Raw genomic sequence first — 16917 nt, forward strand, 5'->3', positions numbered from 1 at the left:
ACTATTTTTGTAAATATACCAGTCTAAGTTTTATGCTATAAAGCATTTTAAAATGTTTGATGCCATCTACTTATATTAACTCTCCCAGTCTGATATTTTCTACAACACATGATTGTGCCATTTCTCATCTGTACAAGATCAAAGAGCTCTAACAAATGAAACTTTAACCAGCTTTGTTCTAATTTGTAACACATGGCAGGAAATTATTTTCTCCATAAAACAACATTTGAACATGTCTACTGTCCAGTAAAACAGAAACTTGTCAACTTAAAGTTAAGAGTAGTGTACTTTTCTTTTCCACTTTAATAGACAATATTAAACAGGAAATGCAGTCATACTGGTTAACAAGACAAGTGACAGTAGGCTATCTAATTGTTTCTCTTGATGTGCAGGAAATGTGCATATAGTTTAGACATCCCCTCCCCCACCACCATCCCAAAGTGGTTTTTTGACCTGAATTTTTGACAAAACACTCGAATTTTAATTACTACTCAGTGGAAAGTTAGTTTTCTGCATAAAGTTTGATATAGAGTGATCAAGGACCTTCAAAGAAGATTCTGACCAACCATAAGAGTAACCATATGGCTCAGATCAATATTTGGAACGAGTTAAAAAAAAAAAAAAAAAAAAAAAAGATGGAGTCTTTTAATCTGGATTTCACTGTAGAAGGCCCACATTTCAGCCCCTCTTTCCTGCCTTTGTTAATTATACTACATCCTTGAGCATGTGATATGGTTAGTCTACTCGGCCACATTACTGAAACAGAAATATCGTCCACTATTTTTTCCAAAGGATTACAAAAACAAGGCAAGGTAATGTGGAGAAGAGGGAAACTAATTACATAGGATTTAAACTACAGTCCAAGTCTAAAGAATTTAGACCGATCAATTTCTAACTGGACACAAATAAAGTGAAAATGTGTAACAATTAAGAATAAAATAACGGGAAAAATAATGTAAGTTCCCAGATGTTCCAGAAAACTGAGGTAGCAGCACTGCACTCTCCTTCTTTTACTTGACCTGAATAGCTTTCTATAGCCTCTGCAAGCTACTCAATCCCTATTAAGGACGTGAACAAGTGATGCTTAGCAGGTAATAGTTAATTGGTAGCCCAGGAGTAGCCCCTGCTGCAGGCTGAGGGTGGCTCCAGCTCTGCCCAGCCCCTAGGCATAACCAGGAGCCAGCAGTCCAGCCTGGCATCACACTTTGTCAGTTAACAAGTTACACGTTAGGTTAACTAATTAACAGATTAATTGGGATTTTACATCCCTAATTCCTATCCCTTAATATCCTTCCACTTCCCAGCCACAATGAAATTCAAAAGATGTACAATCACTTTATTACTGAAACCTTGTTAAAGGAGAAAGCATGTTATTTATATTCAGAATACTTACAACTCCTGTTAACTTATTTAAACTAATTCATTACAAAGAGAAGAAAGAAATTATATGCTAAAGATGCAGCACTTTCACCCCTTAAATCAAAGAGCAGGGAAGTTCACAATACGTACTGGATACCTCTAGCAGATGGTCTCTGGTTTTGATGAAGGACAAGACTTGACATTCCTTATATTTGTAACCTAACACAAGCAAAGAAAAATCCTCTTTTAAAAAACCAGTTTCCCTGACCAAATGATATCTGACCTTTTCAGACCATCTTTGTACGTAAAATAAAAAAGGCATGGAGTTATTTTTCTTTTGTAGGCAATCTTTAAAACACTAGAAAAATAAAATAAAAAACAAGGAAAATGCCATGATGGTATTATTTATATGATTCCTTAAAAGCCTACAAATCAGCGATGGTAATACAATTAATAAATACCTAAGATTCATGAACTAGAGAACAATCTAAACTGAACTAGACTACTAATTCCCGATAAAACATGTTGAAAAAGAATGACAGCCATTCATCCTTTTATTTCACTCATCCAAAAGAAAACTAACCATCCTTTCACAACAGAGTCTTCGGAATATAAATGCAAAAATGAAAAAATGACAAAAGACACAAAATCTCATATAGAAAAGAAAGAAACCTAATCACCACCAAACAGGATTATCCATTCTCTTCACAACACAAAGAAAAACATTTTAGTTCTGTAGGACAGAACACTAACCTCCTGTCGAAAGTTATTTGCTGTTCTCTCCAGATGATCAGTTTTCTTTTTGGATTTCATTGTGCTTCAACAAAAAGCAAATCAAGATTAACATCATTACTGCAATTGCAAAGAATTAGTGCTTTGCTTAATGGTAACAATTTCTACTGACAAGACAATTTAATCACTTTAATCGGTCTGCCATTCTAGACCACGTTAATTTAAACAAAAATTAAATGAAGACAGACACTCATCTCACCTCATATTTAATCTCAGAATGCTAATACTAGATCTGGTTGGGAATTTTTCAACAGAAAATACTGGTTTGCCAAAAACAGAAGTGTTCATAAAACATTCATTTTGACAAAACATTCACTACACAACTTTACCTAGTCCAGGTTACAAATTCTGGTAAAAAAAAAAAAAAAAAAAAAAAAAACCAGAGAAAGAGAAAGAACACTTCCCCCCTCTCCTCCGCCCCACAACAATAGCCAAGCCTGGGAAATGGGTCGCTCATCAGTGATTTGGGTAAATACAGTGGCTCTCAATCTTCCCAGAGTTACTATACCCCCTTTAAGGAGACTGAATTGTTTCAACTCACTTCAAAAACTACTTGCTTAGAAAAATCAGACATAAGTGTCACAGCACACACTATTGCTGAAAAATTACTCACTTTTTCATTTTGACCATATAATTATAACAAATAAACTGGAATATAAATATTATACTTACATGTCAGAGTATAGCAAATAGAGCAGAATAAACAAGTCAATGTATGAAATTTTAATTTGACTGACTTACACTGTTTTTAATCTAACTTGTTGTAAAACTAGGCAAAAACCCTGAGAACCCCTAATGGGTATGTGTATCTCTGGTTGGGAACCAATGGACTGTAGAAATTCTCCCCCCGTCAATATACAGCTGGTCCCCGAGTTATGAACGCATCGACTTATGACCGTTTGTTTTTACGGCCAGCCTCCTATACAGCCAGAACCCGAGTTACGAACGAAATCTGCACTTACGAACAGCACAGCCGTATGTAAGTGAATGTAATCCAATTTACGAACAGATCAAGTTACTGTTTGGTAGAGATAGACAGAGAAAGACTAACTCTGTAGCCAGGTAGCATGGGTACTCATCTGAGTCAGGCAGAGCAGGGCCTTAGGGTTTCAGTAACTGCCCTAAGCATTAGTTACGTGATGTCTAACCAGTTCTGAAGCAGTAGCCACTATAGTGGTTACTGCTATAGCAAACTAGCCACACTCAACTGGCCAAATTGCCATATGTGGCTAGTGGCTAGTTTGTTGGGCACCGCAGGACTAGGCTATTCCGGTGATCCTCTCTAATGTTTTATCACAGAAATTGTTGAAAGATTTCATTCTAGTGTTGAACCATTTCAAAGATCAATTAGAACATCTCAACATCTTTTGTAAATCTAATTCTTATTTGCCACTCTGCCATACTTACTACTGTCTTTAAAAACATAACCAGATGATTGGTAGAATATTTCTATAGTTCTTTAACATTTGTTCAGTTTCTGACACTCATTACATTTCTCACAAACTTTTTAAAAGCAATATATTTAGTCATGTTTGCAAACTGATAACCTACCCATTCATTGTGCAGTAACACAAAGCAGAGTACTTCAACCGTAACAATGCAGGAGGAGTGGGGAAAATTCGAGCAGTACCTCTCAGTAATTGAGGAATAGCAGTGTGGGCCATGGTGTTCCCTGCTCAATGTCCCCAGCTCCTAAAAATTAAATTTAAAAGAATTATTCAACGACTTCTTACTGTTAAACTGGACTGCTTTAATTTGTAAATCAACAGGCATCAGGTTGGAACAGAGTTCAAATCCTTCAATATACAGAACATCTCTCCTTTATCCTAAACTACAAAACAGGAGTGGGGAATTTTCAGCATGCTGACTGGATGCAGTTCACCAAGGTTTGCCAGGCCATGCAACTTCTTCCCAGAGCTCTCACTGGTCAGGAACAGCAAGCCACAGCCAATGGGAAATGTGAGTGGTCGTGCGTATGGATGTTCAGAAAAACAAACCTTCTGACATCCCACCAGGGGCTAACCCTGACAAACAATATCTGGCCCACAGACCAGAAGTTCCCAACCCCGCCTATAAAACATAGCTATTTTTGATTATATATTGTATCTATATCAAGTACTAGTTGACATTAGCTATCGCTCTTCATGTCAAATGAAATGACAATTTTCCCAAAAAGTTAGAACTGACAAAAAGAAGTGAAAAGAAAATAAGACATGTATTTTATGCATATATTCTACAGTTGAAGGGATTTCTACCTAAATTTGCAAAGACTTAGAAGAACAATATTTGTGGCTGGTTGTGGGACTTGATTTAAATTGCATAGAGAAGACTAAACTAGGTGGGTTCTTTTCAATACCTATTACAACAGCAGGTAACCCTATTATTGGCAAATAACTGTAACATCATGTGACAACATCACAATAGCAAGAACGCCGACTACATTTTAAAAAAAGACAACTGTAAACAAGATAGCAATAATATCTATATTTTTACATAATCTACAAAATTATAGAACAAGTAATGATTCTTTTCAGCAACACTTTTTGTTTAATCCTCCCTATTCTTAAAAACCAGTTCTACTTACTATCATAGTGACATCTGCTGGCTTAACTTCAGAATCATCTGAAGAACTGGGTTGTACCCACAAAAGCTCAGGATACCATCTACATGTTTTGTTATTCTTTAAAGTGATGCTAGACTATTAGTTGTTTACGTTTTTTCAGAATCCCAATGCAACTTGGGGATTAACTTTCCTGGTTTATTTCAAACAATCTCAGTGGGGTAGCTGTGTTAGTCTGTAACTTCAAAAATAATGAGTAGTCCTGTGACACCTGAAATACTAACAAAAATATAGTTGCTCATCATCTGATTAAGTGGATTTTGCCCGTGAAAACTCATGATATTATATATTTTTGTTGGTCTCTAACGTGCCGCAGGGACTACTTGCTGTTTTAAACAGTTGTTCTGAATGTGTTTGCTTCCTTCAGTAGCTTGATAAAGTTGAAGCTAACCTTCTTTCCATTTTTCTTTGACAGTGCCATTTCCTTCAGGAGGGGAGTGGTTTTTAATCTTTAAATTAAGACTTTAAAAATGGGGGAAGATGAGACAAAAATATGAGCTGAATAGTAAAAATTATAATACTAGACACAAGAAAGACTGAGTTTTACTGTAAGAGTTGCAATACTCAAGTCAGGGCAAGAATGTTTCGCTTAATGCACAATAATCACCTAAAGACTAAGGACAACTGTACTCAAGTAGCTGCATTACTATAAGATCACTTGTGTGGCCATTGCACGACATCAACGGGAAGAGAGCTCTCCCTTCAACATAATAAAACCACCTCAATGAAAGCTCTCCCACCAACACAGCTACCACTGCATACTACCACTTATGCTGGCAAAACATGTCACTCAGAGTTTTGGTTTTTTTCCATACCTCTGAATAACAAAAGTTTTGCCAGCTTTATTGACAATGTAAACACGACGTTAGGGATTGTCTACTCTTACAGCACAGCTGTAAGCATCTTCATGAAGCATATCTACACTGACAGGAAAGCTCCTTCTGTCAGCACAGGTACTTCCCGAAGAAGCAGTAGCTATGCTCTCTCACTGACATAGTGCTGTCTACACCTGATGCTGGGACAGTATAACTGCATGGCTCTGGGATGTGGATTTTCCACACCTGTGAGCAAAATAGTTATGGTGACATAAGGAGGTTGTTTAGACCAGGACTAAGCCTACGAGTTAGTGAAAAAATCCACTAAGCATGCTCCCTCAAAGCTATTCCTATATAACTTAGAGCCATATAATCACTTCCTCCCTCAACAAATTCAATCCTAACACACCACTCTATAATTAATAAATTCCAAGCTCTCCTATAAAAGAATTCTGAATTCCTTCTCCCTAAGTTAATGAATTACGTACTATCCCACACTCCCCCTACAAAATGACTTCTGGATATTGTCCCCTTCTCATTAATTAAGGACAATCACTCCCACTTATTAATAAACTCTAGGCCCTCTCTCTTTGCAAAGCATGTTCTTAAACAGGTTATGAAATTATTTGATAATAAATACTGTGTAACATACATTATTTGGGAGCTACTGCCCTTCTATATGTGCATGAAGGCTTTTATTTGCCTAGCTCCTCTTCATGTGAAGTGTTCCATTCCTTATTCCCATTTCCTCCTCTCTCCAAGAAAAGCAGCAGCAATTCCAGTCACTTTACTCAAGAGATGTTCTGCTCCTGGTCTGTACCTAAGGCTAAAATTCTTTGACTGTGGTAAGAATGTTCTTTCCAACTGGTACTCAAATTTCTCCAAGATAAAAAGCCGCTTTAGAAAATAACCATAAAATATGTTTGCAGACTGCACTATTGTAAATTTCAATCCATTCATGTTGTAATCCATTAATGAACCATAAGCAGGCAAAAAGGCAGCAGTAGAGAGACAAAAAATACAATACTGTTAAATGTAAACTACTAAAAAAGGAAGTTTAAAAAAACTGACATGGCAAGGGAACTGTTTCTGTGCTTGTTCCATTTAAAATAAGATAGTTAAAAACAATATTTTTTCTATAAAGTTTCAATGCCATATTATGTTGATGTTCAGTTATGAACTTTTGAAAGAACTGTAACCTTTTGTTCAGTTTGAACATTTCAGAGTTATATACAGCCTCCGTTAGTGAGGTGTCCATAACTGAAGTCAGGCCCTCTCAGAGGTCCAGAGAGGTCTAGGCCAATTCCAGCTTTTGAGGTCCCTAACCATGATAAAAATAAAAAATTATGACATTAACCCAGCACCAGCCACTAGTAGTAGGTTTGTTTATATAATCAGCTGATCTGAGAGACACATTCATCACAGTGTAATCTTGTGCCATCAGAACAGACATTTTATTAATATTTATGAACATTTTAACTCTTTAATATGACAATATATATCAGTTAACCACAAAAAAAATCATTTACCAAACTGCATCTCTTATTTGCTTAAGTTTGCAGCTCTAAACTGAGGAAGTGTGTCACATTTGGTCCACTAGGGGAGTGCATAAAAACAAGCTGTGAAACTTATCAAATACAAACAAACAAACAAGTGTCTATGCTACAGGCCCAGGCCAAATGGCTCTCCTGGCACTCCCTCTAATTGGTCCTTACTGAGGTCCTACTGCATCTACAAAAAGGCACTATGCTGTTAAGGGGGGGGAGGAGGGAAGAAACTAAAAGGAAAACCTTATAAAGATGTTATTGCTTCTATAGAAGACTCAGAATTGCAGACTTCATTTTGAAAGTATCCTAAAACTAGTTGTTGCTAGTGCTAAGGAGCACATGAAGTAGCAGGTGTGTGCTGTGTGTTTTTAACAGAAGAAGTGGGCTGTGCCCAGGAAAGCTCATGATACCATCTACATGTTTCCTTAGTCTATAAAGTGCTACCAGACCATTTGTTGTTGTTGTTGTTTTTGGGGGGGGGGGTTAGGTTGTAAGGGATCCGCGCTGCTAGATGACATCTTAGCACCGCCTGGGAACATTTGCTCCCAGCGACTCAGCCCCACCCCCGTGATGTCACTTTTTGATCCGATATTGCCTTTGTCAGATCTCTGTCATGTTTGGCTGAAGCCCGAACCCCAGGAAACCTGAGGCCAGGGACCAACGTATCTCCACAGCCACCCCGCGGAATGCAGGCCAGAGACGCGGGCAGGGGCGCTGGGCACACAGAGCGCGCGTGGCCGCGCCAGGCTTCGGGGGAAGGGAGTAAAGTGCCGGGTCACTCCCCCCCCCGGACACCGCCATCCGACCGGGCCCAGCCCCGTTGCCCCGCAGCGCTAGTGCCGGGCGCATCCCCCCGACCGGGAAAGGCGCAGAGGCGCCTCAACCGCCGCCCCCGGAAAACAAAAGGCGGGGCTGGGAACTTACTTGTCCGCGCGCCCGCTAAGTGACAGTTCAGCTCGCGCGCATGGGGCAACGCTCTCATTCTCCCCTACACGTGCACCCAGCACCCCCGCTAGCCTATCGGTGCCGCATCCGCATCATGTGACGAGGGCGCGTGCGCCTACCGGGAAGCCAGCGTCATAATCACGTGAAAAAGGCCTCTCGCTGACAGGTAGCCCCCACAAAGCCGCCTAAGTACCTAGGCGCCGGGGGAGAGGTGTGAAGCGCAAGCGCACTAGTGCCTGCCCTGTCAGGAGCTCTGCTCCAGGGCGAGCGAGAGGGAAAAACTAGCCGCTGGTACAGCCGCGCTGCTAGGTGACCAACACCTTCGCCCACGGTTCTGAGGCAAGCAATGCTGCCTCCTCATTGGCGCCCCGCGGGCTGTGACACATAAGGCAGAGCCTATCAGAGAAACGTGCGGCGGCCTGCCGGAAAATGGATGACGGCGCACGAGCAGTGCGCTTCCGGCTTGACAGGCGATTGGCGCACACGGAAGAGCCGCGCCGGAAGTAGGCGGGTGACGTACTAGATGTGAGTCCAGGGGCAGGCAGGCTGGCGCATGCGCAGTTGAGAGCCGGCGGCGCGAAGTGACGATGTCGGTGTTCCACGATGAGGTGGAGATCGAGGACTTCGAGTACGACGAGGAGACCGAGACCTACAGCTACCCGTGCCCGTGCGGGGACCGCTTCCTCATCACCCGGGTGCGGAGCGCGCGCGCAGGGCCTGGCCTCTCCCGGCCGGTGCTGGGGAAACGCTACCAACGGCCGCCGGGGTCCGCGCCAGCCGGTCCGGGGAGCGGCCTGTGCTCGGCTGCGGCGCCTCACAGCTGGGGGGTGAGCGCGTAACCTCACCGCCTGGTGCCGGCCGGGAAGGAGTAACCCGCGCCTGGGAGTAGCCCTCCCGCGGCCTGCCGGGAGCTGGCAGCAGCCCCACCCAGGGGCCACTGGGGCTGGGCTGGAGTAGTCCCCTGCCTGGAACCCCTTCGTCCGTTCGCCGGTTAAATGTTGGGTAGAACTTGTGTTTAACCAGTTAATGGGTTAATCGGGATTTTGCGTGTGGGGCTGCTCGGGTTCCCCCGTAGCCGCGGAGGGAGACAGTTTGCAGCCGGCCGGAGTCAGTCTTACATCTGGCCAAGCTAAACAACCAGGTATTCTTGTAACTTGGGAAAGTGCCAGCAGAGTTACCCGCGGGGCTGTTATACATAAAACTCAAGGGGAAGGTTCTGTATGTCTTCTTAGCCTCTTTCCACTGCATCTTAGGCCACAGCGTCTGTGGTAAAAGAACCTTTGTACCAAACACACCAAAAATAGCATAAAGCGTTGTGAACAGGACTGGGATTGCTTGTGAATGCCTTTCAAACACCTGCTGTTAGGCTGAAAAATCTACCCTGGCTCTTTATCCAGCTGCCTCCTTGCAACCCTGTTATCGGTGTTACACACATTGAATTTGCACTTCTGTACTTTAGCATAAGTGAATGATTGTGTTGCCTCTGATTAATACTAGAAATGTTATGAGATGTGATTGCTGAAGATACAAGCAATTATTCATGTTTTCACTATACCAACTAAGTAACAGCGTTACATACGTCTGCACAATGTTAACATAGGTACATGTACTAACCATAATAATATTTCAAAGTAAATCATTTAAAGGAGTTGATCATTCACGGAATGATACTTATAATCCACTGTAAATGTAGAAAAAGGCAGTCCAATTCCAATAATCAGAACAGGAGCTAAAATAATCTGAACTGCTGTGAGGCTGCATGCAGATATATGTATTCATATTGCATTCTTTTAAACACTAAAAACTTAATCATAATTTGTGGAGGAGACATATGGAAAAACTTTCACTCCTTTAGCAGATCAATACCTCCTATCCACTAGGAAGATATGCCTTGTCTAAGCATTAGGATGTCTTCATTGTCCTTTTAAATACAAAATCTGGGGAGCGGGTGCTTAGTTGTACAGGTAGGACTTCCCTGGTCCAGCACCGTTGGGACCTGCGTGATCCCCAACCACAGAGTTTGCTGGAGCAGGGGAGATCAAGGCTCCCTTCCCAGCTGTTGACCCTGCTCTCCCATTGGCCCCACTGCCCCTCCATCTGGGGATGCACTTCCATCTGGGGATGAGGCTGTGCTCTAGGGATGTTAAGAGGTGAATAATTGATTAATCATGTAGCTGATACAAATTGTACACGATTAGTCAATAAGGGAAGGTGTGAGCTCAAGCTACCCCGGCTTCAGCTCTGCAGTTTAGACGTAGTAAGAGCTGGACACACAAACAGCCCAGCTCCTACTACATTTAAACTGAAGAGCTGCAGCGGGGCAGGTCCCAGACTGGCGCAAGCCAGGACAGCACCAGGACCACTGCAACACTGTATTTTAAATTGAGTAAGAGCTGGGTGGCTTTTACTACATTTAAAATGCAGAGGTGCGGGGTCCTGGAGCAGCATGAGCTGAGACTGCTCAGTTCTGATTTGCACTGGGTCCAGCAGCCCCAGTTCGTGGTAGCCCAAGCTGGATGTGGGCAGAGGCTGCTGCTGGAGTAGCCTCTGTCTGCGGTGAGCCTCATCCCACAATTGGCAGAGACTGCTTCATGGCAGACTCCCCTACTCCCTCCCCACTGTCTCTGATAGGTAGCAGCATGGGTGGAGGGCAGGGGGCACTGTGGAGACAGTGCTTGGGGCAACTGGCTTTTGAGCTGGCTCCCTCTAGCACCAGTTCCTGTTTCTCCTGCTTGCTGCTTCTGATACAGATGTGGGTGGAGGAGTGAGGGAGTACCAGATCCCGCTGCCTCCAGCCTGGCCTAAGCTGCACATCCTGCTGCCCCTAGCCCTGACAGAGCTGTGGTCCTCACTACACTGTGTCTGGGCTGCACTTCCGTGTGCTACGGACCCTGCTGCCTCAAGCCTGGCCAGGACTGCATTCCCCATTGTGCCGACTCAGCTGGGGCTGCACTCCCTGCTCTGCTCGCTTGGCCAGGGCTATGCTCCTGGGCACTGGTCCCACTGCCCACAACCTCCATGGGGCTGCAAGCCCCCAGCCTGCTTCCTGCCTGCTGGCCTGCTGCTGCAGGGCTGTGCTACCCATCACTAGCCCAGCCCTTGAACCTGGCTAGTCAGGGCTCTCGGGTCCAGCAATATTCATGGCCTGCCAGACCAGAGGGTCCTGGATTTTAGAGGTTTAACCTATGCTCTTTTGTGATGAGGGAGCAGCAACTCCCTCTTGTGGTGGTGTTTGGTGTGGGGATTCTTGGGGGGGGGGAGGGTGTTTGCTTTTTTTTTTTTTTTTTTTTGCAATTGATGCAATTGGTTCCTCTCCCCCATAGGGATATTAAGTTGCGCTTAATCAGCGAATTGAGTAGTCAGCGGAATTTCTGGGCAGCTCTTACTCCATTTAAAAAGCAGAGGCACAGCCTGGGACTGCTCGTGCCCATCTCCCGCTGTGCCACTGCCTTCCCTGCCCCTTCCTTTCTCCCCCTCCCGTGTGGAGACGGTGCTTTAGGGAACTGGCTTTTAAGCCAGCTCCCACCAGCTCCTGCTCCCTCTTCTTGCTGCCTTTGGTAGAAGCAGCAAAGGGTGGAGAGCAACTATTCAAGTAGTGACTCAACTACCCAATAAGCATATGCGTATTGGGTAGTCGATTACTAGTTGCTTACTCCCCCATTCTATTCCAGAGCTTTCCTCTATCCCTATCTGGCAGTCACTCACTGTAGTTCTTGCACCCTGTCCTTGATTTTGCTCTTCAGCTATTCTCCTTCCCTTGCATCCAGCTGTTTAATCTGCCTGTGTAGTCAGTTTCCTCCTCTCCCCTCATGGATTCCTCCCATCTCTCCCCTCTAATTTGTTCCTGTTAGTCCTTGTGAACAGCAGGGTGTTGTAATCCCCTGTGAGGGCAGAATGAGGGTAACAGTTATTAGTGAGTGCTCTCACTGACATGAGCTTGCTCATAACAGCTAAGTAGCATATTGGGTAAATGGGGTGGAATGTAACCTTAAACCAGCAGTGTAGCATGGCTACAGAGAAATGACTGTGTACCTGGCTCTGTTGCAGGAGGATTTGGAGAATGGGGAGGATGTGGCCACCTGCCCCAGCTGCTCCTTGATTATAAGGGTGATCTATGACCAGGTGAGAATGGGGCCCAGCCTGGGGGTGAGTAGGAGCCTGGGGATGCAAGTATCTCCCTCTCTTCGTGGCTTTGTGGTAGTGGATAATACTATCATGAGGCAAGTGTCTGGCACATCTTTAAACTCTAATGTATTTAGAGTTTAGTGCTTTAACAACCTGATGGCTTCTCCAGAGGACTTCAGGCTCTGGCTAGCGTCAGCTGTGACTATAAAACACTTGTGAAGATGTTGAACCACCACACTAGTTTTAAAACATGTTAATTATGACATGTTGGTTGACACATTGTTCTAGTCTGGATGTGTTCTGAGCGAGGACATCTGACTGCAGGTATGAAGCTGCTACTGCTTGTTATAAATGGCTCATTCTGGTAGGTCACTTTTGCCAGAGAAACTGTACTCGGGCCCTGTCTAAACTAGGACATTTCTTACGTGTATTTCAACAACTATAAGGTTGCACTAGTACTGCTCACAATGTGTTAGTACAGATGGCTGCAGGTAGTCTTACCCTCATGTGCTTATTTCTGTTCCAGATGGTTATGTGATATACAATTGGTAGTGCCAGCGGCTAGTTTTACATTTATGGTACTGCCAGCTAATCGAGTAGTCGATGGAACTTCCATTGACTACTCAATTAGTCGATAAGGGGGAAACTGCAGAGCCACAGTGGGGTTAGCTCCCAGCCACTGGAGCTAACCCCACTGTGGCTCTGCCTTTTAAATGTATTAAGAGCTGCCCGGTCCCCTGCTATGCCTCCTTTAAGCCAGTTCCCCCCTAGCACTGGCTCCTGCCCCTTGCTGCCTCTCTCTGATAGAAGCAGCAAGGTGGTGGGGGAGCAGCTAGTTAAGTCACTGCTCAACTACCTGATATGTTCATCGGGTAGTTGACTAGTTGCTTACATCCCTACTGTAGATGCATCTTTTTGGGCTTTTTTTAATAAATTAAAGGGGCACTCTAAGGATAAAGTTATATTTTGTAAATAAGTTGTATTCTGTTATGGTGTCACATTTCATTGCTCCAGCAGTCCGTCGACAGAGCTTTGAAGTTTGTAAAGATAATTAATGTCTAATGGTATATGCATATGTTCAAAATCCCAGTGTGAATAAACATTTCAATCTAGCAGAAACAATCTTATTTGCTGATTAGATCATGTCAAGGATCTCTCAGATAAATCAAATGTGACACTTCTATGTTACATACAGGGCTTAGTTGTTGTTCAACTATTTTTTGAATATTACAAATAAATTGTGAATTTTGGAAAAAATTCAATATGAATGTTTTTCCCCAATGCTCTCTTATCCCTGTACGTACCTTAAAAGAAACTCCTTTTTGATAGGATAGGTGAAATGAAGAATACATACAAATGTAACCAGCTTCCTATTATAAGAACAACCTTAAATGTAGCACTTCTATAATCCAAATGAGCAATGATGTTAGCCAAATGACACGCCTGTTTAAACATACTTGTCTGTTGTCAGTAACTGCATATTTTTATATGGAAGTTTAATATTAGGCTTCTATTTCATCATCTATGTCTATAATAAATTTGTTTTTCCATATGACAAAATTAGCTTACTTTGTACTGTTCGTTGGGGGCAGCAGTGGAAATCAGTTATAACACTTATTTTTTTTGTTTGTTTTGTTTTTCAGGAACAGTTTGTGTGTGGTGAAGTAGTCTCAGCACCTACAAGCAAGGAGTTGGTTAAATGCTGACGAATGCAATATAGACTCTGTTCTTCTATAACAGAAAAAAATATGCGATGTCAATGTGGAAAAGACTCACAAAGTTCTATACTTCTAGAGATATTTGATCCTCGGATACCAATGCAGTGATTGGCTACTATCAGCTCCCTCTGGTAGTATGAAATAACCTAAAACATAAGTTGCTTTCTGCCTGAAAGCATATAATTCTTAAATTACTGTAAAATGTTTTAAGACTTTGAGAAGCTCTTGAGGATAGGAATGCAAATCAGAGAAAGCTTTTTCCAGTCCATTGTGTGTAAGGTTGTGGAATTTTTATGCCAAATCTAGCTAAGGAATAGTTGTTCTCCAGTCTCTGGACCAGGAGACACTCTTTGGTGCTACACTGAATGAAATACTTGGATCATTGACCACTGGAGGCTTAAGAACAGGTTGTCTCTCTGTTAATGAGATCTGTTACAAAATGATTCACCACTTGGAAAAGTTGGACTGTTAGGATGATAGAAGAACTTTTATGGTTTGAGCAATAGAAAGTGTTTGGTTAGAAACAAACACAGCTGCGGTTTCAGTCTCCAGTAGGTACAACTTATTTGTTGCACCTGTCATATCTGTTGTTCACTGCATTAAAGTAAACATCTTGCATCCTAGGATATTAAGCAATGGTTTAACTGGAAATGGCTGCCAAGCTAAACTTACTTAAAATAAACTAAATAACTTCCAATTCTCTTGTTTACATTGTGAGAAGTGAGACCTGGTGGGTTCCGTTCAGTAATACTCATGCAGGCCTGGTAACTTCCCATGAATGTACATTCACTCCTATTGTGATGAATAGATGTAACTGGAGGCAGCATTTGATCCAGTTTTTTCTGAACAACTTTGATTAACTCATCTGACCCTACAGCATCAAATAGTAAATAGTACTGAGAATAGCTCGTAGCCTGTTTGTCAGGGTATGAAAAGTGTAGTTCTGTTTTATTGTATTTCTCAACATTTATATTGGGCTTTACCAATGTGGACTTTGATCCAATACATACTTTCCCAGCAAGAATGTCCATGTAGGGATATGAGAGGTTAATCGGTGAGGGTTGGAGCAGCTCCCCACTTGCCCTAGGGCAGGGCTCTGGGGACAGAATGCATTGCAGGCAGGGGCTGCTCCAGTCATCCAGAGCAGCCCCTGCCTGTTGCAGGGTGAGGCTGCTCCAGCCCTGCTGCAGCAGACTTCCCCCACCCCCGTTAATTGTTTAATTGATTAACCGTTACAGTGTAATGTTTAACCATTTAAACAAGATTTTTACATCCTTATTTTCATGTGCGGACTTGCACATGACTAAATGGTGGCTTTAAGATAGAGAGAACTTTGAAAGAACACTCCAAAATACTCTTCTTTTTGAGCTTAACAACACCTACGTGGTGTGTTTACTACTCCAGTTGCTCCATTTGGGCACTTAATGTAAAAGTCAGTTTCACTATTTCTAGCTTTCCTGTGCTAACTGAATCCTACGATAAGTGAGTTGTACATGAGGGTATAACTAAATCCAAACAAAATCATAGAGAAAAATGTTATGACACTTAGTAAAATCTTGATTTTGCAAAATGTAGGTGGTTCAAAAATGTGTCCGTTCACTACAAATTCTCAATCTGAGCTGGTGATAACCATAACTTTTGTTTCAGTGGTTGGCCATGAGGTGGTGCTCACACCACTGGATTCCTATGTTTTAAAACTACTTTGGTCTTGATTTATTTAAAATATATTTTTACAAATATTTATTTTGTTTATTTAAATAAAAAAATTTAAATGACTAATTGTAATGGACCATTATTTATTCTAATTTTTTAGCACCTAGAACAATGGGGCCCTCTTGTATTGATACTGATTTGGCATAAGGAGTTAAAGGTCTTTGAATTCTTTTACTGTCCAATATTAAATAGTGATAGTCTAGGTTACTTTTTACAGAAATCTTTGCAGACTCGCAAAAACATTCATTTAGGTTGAAAGCTTATTGATTAAACATAAAGAGAAAAAGGAGTTTAAAATAAGCATTTATATTGAAACGGTGGTTGAATGATTATATCAAACTTAGACTATATCAGTATAAACATCATTAATAATTTTTATTTCAAAGAAAGTTAAATTTACACTTGCTCTTGATGTGTGGAGGTCATTCACTTATCACTTAACAAATAGACCGATACAAGGTAGCACAGAAACAGGATAGAAAAAAATAGGTCACACACATTTAGTTGATATTTTTTGGAAAACTGGACTGCTGGTTCACTGTAAGTAAATGTTTTAGCTGGCATGTCAACCATGACACCTGCTGCTTAGACCTTGGTTCAGGCTCTGGTCAGGGACGTCATCTGATTGGATCCTTTCTCCTTAAACGTGGAAGGATGAATGCTGTAGAGTTGATTTCAGCATTCAATGAAAAGCTCAGAGAATTGAGAAGAACAAAAACAAGAGAGATTGAAAATAGCACAACAAGGGAAAGTCAACTAGATATTTCCCCACCCGGGGGTAAGGACCAGATGTCACCATGATTGTTGACTTTCAGTGCACTAAGATGAAAATAAAATTCCTTAAGCAGGAACAAAGCCAGCTGGTTTTCCTCTTGAGAAGGAAGTCCCTTAGCCTTGTCTGCTCTTTCTGCCTTGAGGTTGAGGAAGCTCAGATAAGTCCCATTATTACAGAGGAATGTATCAGGATTAATGAGTTGGGAGAGAAGCTGGGGGGAGTCACTTCTTTTTCATGTCTGAAAGAGAAACCGTGGGTGCTGAATTTTATCCTATTATTTTGTAAACTAATTAAATTTATTTCTGTAAAGCCAAATGTGGCAGAGGTTGTTCCCACCTTTTCTTGTTTACTAAATATGATCTCGCCACAGTCTTTGACTATTATTTATAGGCCTTTTTTATTTGGACTAATTTAAATTTTCTGATTAGTTTTCATGGACCTGTCTATAACATTCATTTATTGAAAACAACTGCGCTTGTTTTCTGTGATTAATTCCTAGTTAGGCAAG

At 42.0% G+C, this 16917-nt stretch overlaps 2 protein-coding genes across 7 annotated transcripts in view; one reads left to right on the forward strand and one right to left on the reverse strand.

The window, feature by feature from the left end:
* OXNAD1 (oxidoreductase NAD binding domain containing 1) overlaps positions 1-8598 on the reverse strand; it is a 33168-nt gene extending 24570 nt beyond the window's left edge. Inside the window, exons 1-4 of one of the 5 annotated variants that reach the window (XM_075922115.2) lie at positions 8058-8194; positions 6239-6412; positions 3703-3843; positions 2113-2176 (exon numbers count right to left, since the gene is read on the reverse strand). In XM_075922115.2, coding sequence (XP_075778230.2) covers positions 2113-2176; positions 3703-3815 — 177 coding nt within the window. In that variant the 5' untranslated portion in view covers positions 3816-3843; positions 6239-6412; positions 8058-8194. The other 4 variants (XM_075922116.2, XM_075922114.2, XM_075922113.2 and 1 more) reach the window with 4 other exon arrangements.
* An 11-nt stretch (positions 8599-8609) lies between these two features.
* Positions 8610-15693, forward strand: DPH3 (diphthamide biosynthesis 3). 2 transcript variants are annotated; one of them, XM_006133246.5, is made up of 3 exons: positions 8610-8773; positions 12126-12200; positions 13847-15693. In XM_006133246.5, the coding sequence occupies exons 1-3, from the start codon at positions 8666-8668 to the stop codon at positions 13907-13909; spliced, it is 246 nt and encodes an 81-aa protein (XP_006133308.1). In that variant the 5' UTR covers positions 8610-8665; the 3' UTR covers positions 13910-15693. The 2 variants fall into 2 exon arrangements, with proteins under 2 accessions (XP_006133308.1, XP_006133309.1); XM_006133247.5 differs by lacking the exon at positions 12126-12200.
* The last annotated feature ends 1224 nt before the right edge of the window (positions 15694-16917 follow it).

The sequence above is a fragment of the Pelodiscus sinensis genome, chromosome 2 (assembly GCF_052426305.1).
Source record: "Pelodiscus sinensis isolate ZL-2025 chromosome 2, ASM5242630v1, whole genome shotgun sequence".
NCBI lineage: Eukaryota > Metazoa > Chordata > Testudines > Trionychidae > Pelodiscus > Pelodiscus sinensis.

Excerpts from the sequence above, each read along its gene's own strand:
- DPH3 (XM_006133246.5), top strand. The coding sequence starts at position 8,666 with ATGTCGGTGTTCCACGATGAGGTGGAGATCGAGGACTTCGAGTACGAC. Across the intron at positions 8,774-12,125 it reads ACCGCTTCCTCATCACCCGG|GAGGATTTGGAGAATGGGGA; the intron begins GTGCGGAGCGCG and ends GCTCTGTTGCAG. Across the intron at positions 12,201-13,846 it reads TAAGGGTGATCTATGACCAG|GAACAGTTTGTGTGTGGTGA; the intron begins GTGAGAATGGGG and ends TTTGTTTTTCAG.